This window comes from Myotis brandtii, unplaced genomic scaffold (genome assembly GCF_000412655.1).
Source record: "Myotis brandtii unplaced genomic scaffold, ASM41265v1 scaffold510, whole genome shotgun sequence".
Classification (NCBI taxonomy): domain Eukaryota; kingdom Metazoa; phylum Chordata; class Mammalia; order Chiroptera; family Vespertilionidae; genus Myotis; species Myotis brandtii.
Window position 1 is genome coordinate 472636 of NW_005369443.1, and position 5460 is coordinate 478095.

A 5460-nucleotide genomic window follows, 5' to 3' on the forward strand; every position below is an offset into this window, starting at 1 on the left:
TGACCAGGAATTGAACCATGACCTCCTGGTTCATAGGTTGATGCTCAACCACAGAGCCACACTGGCTGGGCCCATTGATTATTTTATAAAGAGAAAGTGGACAACGGGAGGGAGAGAGGGGAAGAGAAGAGGACAGAGGGAAGGAAAGAGAGAGAGTGAAAACATTGATGTGAGAGAGACACATCGATTGGTTGCCTCCTGCACATTCCTGACTGGGGTTGGGAATCAAACCTGCAACCCAGGTACGTGCCCTTTATTAGGAATTAAATCCGAGCCAATGCTCTAACCAATGAGAAATACCGGCCAGGGCAGTACTTGGGCATTCTTTAGGTTTTGCCTCTAAAATTACAAACTTCTTTGGGTACCAGAAGGTAAAAGACCATGTTTCTTGTCTCTTCTATTTACCACTCTCCTCAATGACCAGTGAAGACAGATTCTGCCCCTTGGGCTCAGGATAAAGCACCTTGGTCATTATGTTGGGAGATCAAGTAAGGCTAGGAGTCAACCAGCAAGAAGAGAAAGAGATCAAATAGGCAAGAACAGCTTCAATGGAAGAGGGTGTGGGGGATGGAGGGGCCACCATTAAAAAAAACAGGATACCCTTTCAAAAGGTTTCCAGCTGGTGAGTACCTGGGAAGAAAAGTGGCAGCAGTGGTGGCAACAGAAGGCCAGATCCTTCCTGCTACAACCTTCAGAGTCATTTCTTCAAGGCACCCAGGCTCTTCAGGGCCTCCTGGGCCTGGGTTAGCTGCTGTTGCAGCCTCTGGCGGGTGCTCTCATTGGAGGCCCGTTTCAGGAGGCTCTGCATTTCTTCTACCACTGCCCGATGGCCAGGGGAGTTATGAAACAGCCGCACTGCTCGGTCCCCACAGGAGGCCAGAAGTCGACCAGTGATATCAAAGGACAAGTCAGTGATACATTCCCCATGGACCTGCTCAAAGCACTCTTCTTTCTCACCCCGCCGGGTATTGTAGAGATGAATACTGCTGCCACTGGCCAAAGCCAAGACCTGAGCATCAGGGGACAGTGCCAGGCGGCAGGGGATGGTGCTCGCCTCTTCAAAGCGGCCTGTCCTCAGCAAGTAGGGGTCCTGCTGCTGCTTGTATTCCACATCTGTGTCCCACAGTTTCCATGTACCATCCTTGGAGACAGAGGCCATCCTGCAGCATAGAAAACCACAGCTCTAGTGCCAACACACCCTGGAGGAGAGAGCACTTGGGCAGCACTAAGGGCTCCAACTAGGAAGCCAACTTCACTGCTATGTCTACTTCCTGCTGAGTGAGGGTCAGGCACCCCACCCACTTTAGAGCTGCTGCAGAGATAGCCGGAAAGACCCTGTTTACCAAGAAGGGCTGAGAGCTACTAGTAAGAAATCAGAGAGAACTTACCTCCGGGAGTCATTGGAGAAAGCAAAGAAGTGGACAGCTGCTGAGTGACCCTTCAGTTCAAAGGCTCGTACAACCTCTTGGAAGTCACCTTTTTTCCCAAAGCAGACTTCCCAAACTTTGACATCCGGGGTGAAGCCACATGAGGCCACAAACCTGCCATATAAGCCGGGTTCCTTTAAAACTTAATTTTAAGGGCATCTTGTTTCTACAAATCAATTAAGCCTCTTCCTTGAGAAATTTAATAATCTTATACCTAAATAACATTATCTTTTTAAAGTGCTTTTATACACATCTCAGTTTACCTACATAGCCATGCTATAAGATACATAGTACTCCCATCTAAAAACTATAGATGAAGAGAGACTAGGCCTTAAATCTAGGTGTCCTGATTCCACACTGTATGCTCTTTCCATTTATAGCTGGCTCACTGCTCTGTCCCCAGCCCCCAGACCCATCCTCTACCCATCCCAGATGCCAAAGTCCCTCCTTCCTCACCTGCTACAAGGGGATATAGCAGCATGTGCATTGTTCATCTGGTTGGTGTTAATGGTAGACAACACTTGACCTTTCAGATTCCAGATGAGGACAGTTGTGTCACTGGAAGCAGTCATGATGAACTTTCCTGAGGAGTGAGGAGTGACATAAGCTGAGGTCAATTACTTGACCAATTATCAATCTCTAAGGAGACACCTTATCAAGGCCTCTGCTGCCCAAAGTATCCTTGCTCCCCTCCAGGGCCAAGGGTCAACACAGATAAAGATTTTGCTAAAGAATGTGGCTCTTACCTGCCTTCCCTAGAGATTTACTATGGCTCCCAGACTCCAGGGGAACACAGAGCCCCTTTATCATGCTGGGGCTGAGCAAAATGCTGAAAGGCAGCATTAACTCATTCAGCACATATAACTAGGGCCATGCCCTCCTGCCTTGGGCAAGGTCCACCCTCTGAACGTCTCTTACCTGTGTCAGCAATGCCAATGTTGATGACAGGTGCCTTGTGCTTTTTAGGAAAGTCCTCTGGGGTAGCTGTGAAGGTATATCCCCCATCCTCTCGCTTGGTCATCTTGAAGACACGGAGGGTATCGCCATTGGCCAGCCAGACAATGAAGGCTCTAAAGACAGTTGGCAGACAAGTAAGTAATTCATTCATTTGAACATAGTCCTATGTATGCCAGGTCCTATGCTAGATTCTGAAGAAAATCAAGACCTCCCCTCATGCCCTATAATCCAGCCTTACAATTTTACCCCTTGGTTCAAAATCTCTTAAAACTCCCCATAAGATAGACCTTTAATAGCTTTTGCTCATTTAGTTTCTCTAGGGCTTTGAAAATCATTATAGTTTCCAAGACTAATCTGGAAGCCAGACCTTGGTACTTCCCAAGTTGCTTCCTTGCTATACAGCAGCATAACCCTCTGGGGAGCCCCACGCAGTGCTCAATCTGTCTGGATGCTCTCTTTCTGCTACTCAAAGGGAGACCCTGAGTCCCCGCCCTCACTATCCCAAACTAGATATGGGAAAGCCATAAACTTGGGACTGGGCTTCTACAGGCAAACCTGAGGCTCCATCCTGTCTCACCTGCAGTCAGGGCTGAAGCGCACCAGGGTGGCATGGTCCAGCTCCACATTGGCTCTCATGCTGCGGTGCTCCCGCTGTAGGAAGTCCTTTGTGCTCCAGATGCGGACGGTGCGATCATCTGCACAGGTGGCCAGGTACTTGCCATTGCTGCTAAAGTCCATGCAAGATATGTTCCCACTGTGGCTCTAGGGGGAAGGTATGCAGGAAGTGTGAATAGGAACCCCTTGGGAAGATGGGGAACCCTAATGTGCAGCCATGACTCCAGGGCACTGTAGCCTGGATTAATAGCAAGATGCTGATGGGATGTGATGAGAAGGGACAGAATGTGGCATCCAGACTGACTCTGGTCAGAGACCAAGGGGTCAGTAATATGCACAGAATATTACAAAGGAAAAATCTGTATGTGTGTTGTGCATGGTACCCATGTACCTTCAGTGCTGCAGCCAGGAGACGGTGGGTGAAGTTGTGTTGTTGAGGCTTCTCCTTACGAATATGCTGTTTCTGTTTCTGCTTCTTGGATCTCAAGGACTTGTCAAGTGGAACTCCATTTGCTTTTTGGCCTATAAGGAAGGGCCACGTCATCCACCCATTACTCACTCAATAAGCATTTACTAACCACCTATAATTGGCCAGGCATTGAGGGAAGCAACAAGAGATGGCCAGATATGGCCCCTGTCCTCAACAACAGAGAGTGATGCAGGCAAAATCAGAGGCTTTGGATTGTGACCTTGAGGAGGCTGCTTGCTGTTAGTCAATACAGCACCTCCGTGCAAATTAGAAAAAGCACCCTCTCGGGGCTGGTTGAGTGGGTACACAGCATGCCAGTGGAATGGAGATCCTTGACCAGACAGCCCTATATAGGGAATGATGTGCACAACTGAACCTTGGTAAGTTACTCAACTGATCCAGGCCTTGGTTTCCTTAAAGTTGTGAGAATTGGATAATATATACAAAATGACAAGTAGAGTACCCAACACAAGCATTAAAGGCTCAAAGGACTCAGAACTGAGGGATAGTCACCACTCACTGAGTTACCCTGCGCCAGAAATGGTGCCAGTCACATTTGCATGAAATAGCTAATTTAATTGAGAACCAGGCCAGGTGCAAAGTGATCCAACAGTCACAACAGACCCTCCTCAATTCCTACAAGAAAAAAAACTCCTGAGGCCCAAATGCAAAGATGGCTGCAATCTGCCCTCTGCTTACCTCTCCAGCCACTAACGGACACCGTCCTTCCCCCGCACACCCCAAAAGTCATACCAAATGCTGTTGAGGGCTCCTTGCCTTTGTGCATGATGTCATTGCCAGGAATGTTTTTCCTTCCTTGGCCTCCAGCAAACTCTTATGCCTTAAGACAAGCATGTCAAACTTGGGCCGCATTCAGCCCACAACGAATATTTTTGCGGCCCAGCCGATATGTAAGAAATGTTTTAATAAAAATTTCATAACTTAATTTTTACAATATCCTGTTATACATAATTATTAATAACAAACTACAACGTTCGCTAATGGCTGATTACTATAATCGTATTGCATTCATTTCCCTTACGCACCTTACACGCAGGTGCACCATTTCTCTCCACTAATATTAGCGGCGAATATTTTAGCAGCCGATTGCCACGTCATTAGTCTTGGACTGACTTGTTTGGTGTGCGCAACAGGAAATATTTTGCTTTCGGAGAACAAGAAAAAGAGGTTTACTTGCGTTATGCTTATTAATTTGTGCAGTTATTCAGTGTCTGGTAAGTTAATGTTCAAGAAAAAATATTAATTTTTATTAAAATGTTCTATAACTTTGTTACTGATTACTCATTTATTTCAGCCCTTTGTATTCAGCATGTCTCTATCAAAATAAACCTCCGTTTCTATGAAAATTGGAACTTTTGGTTTTTTGCGGCCCAGCTAAACTTAAACCTTGTTCATTTGGCCCGTGTTAGCCTTTGAGTTTGACATGCTTGCCTTAAGGCCACATCTCTTGTGTTCCCTACTCTCAGTGAAGATTTCCTTGACGTCCCCCGACCAAAAATCCTATCTAATAGACAAACATGGTAATTAACCGTACCTCCGACACGCTTCCCATTGGCTAATCAGGGCGATATGCAAATTAACTGCCAACCAAGATGGTGGCCGGCAGCCAAGCAGCTGAAGTGAACAGGAGGCTTGCTTGCTCCAGTGACGGAGGAAGCCAAGGTTCCCCGCCTGCCGCCGCCCAGCTCTGAGCTGCACTCTAAGCAACTATGTTGCAATTATAGAAGCTAAACAATCCCCAGAAACCTGCTTTCAGCCAGCCGGGCCTCAGAGCTGGAGTTGCAACAGTGTTTCAATTATAGAAGCTAAACAAAGCCCAGATACCTGCTTTCAGCAGCCGAGGTCTCAGAGCTGGAGCCGAGCCTCAGAGCTAAAGCCGGCTCTCAGCTCCAGTGACAGCCATAGAAGGTAAATAAATCCCAGAATAAAAAAGAAAAAGAAAAAAAGGAGAGGTTGGGAGCTTCAGTCACC

General features: G+C 47.1%; 1 protein-coding gene across 1 annotated transcript; it reads right to left on the minus strand.

The window, feature by feature from the left end:
* Window positions 1–331: 331 nt before the first annotated feature.
* Window positions 332–3597, minus strand: TBL2 (transducin (beta)-like 2). The gene is made up of 6 exons (XM_005877199.2): window positions 3391–3597; window positions 2962–3146; window positions 2346–2497; window positions 1884–2010; window positions 1389–1541; window positions 332–1160 (listed from the first exon to the last, which is right to left on the minus strand). The coding sequence occupies exons 1-6, from the start codon at window positions 3541–3543 to the stop codon at window positions 698–700; spliced, it is 1233 nt and encodes a 410-aa protein (XP_005877261.1). The 5' UTR covers window positions 3544–3597; the 3' UTR covers window positions 332–697.
* Window positions 3598–5460: the final 1863 nt, after the last annotated feature.

What these genes read in the sequence shown, in the direction of transcription:
- TBL2 (XM_005877199.2), bottom strand. Translation starts at nt 3,543, where the DNA reads ATGACGTGGCCCTTCCTTATAGGCCAAAAAGCAAATGGAGTTCCACTT. An exon ending in CATTGGCATTGCTGACACAG is followed by an intron (nt 2,011 to 2,345) that starts GTAAGAGACGTT and finishes CTCACTCCTCAG; the next exon opens with GAAAGTTCATCATGACTGCT. An exon ending in TTCTCCAATGACTCCCGGAG is followed by an intron (nt 1,161 to 1,388) that starts GTAAGTTCTCTC and finishes TCTATGCTGCAG; the next exon opens with GATGGCCTCTGTCTCCAAGG.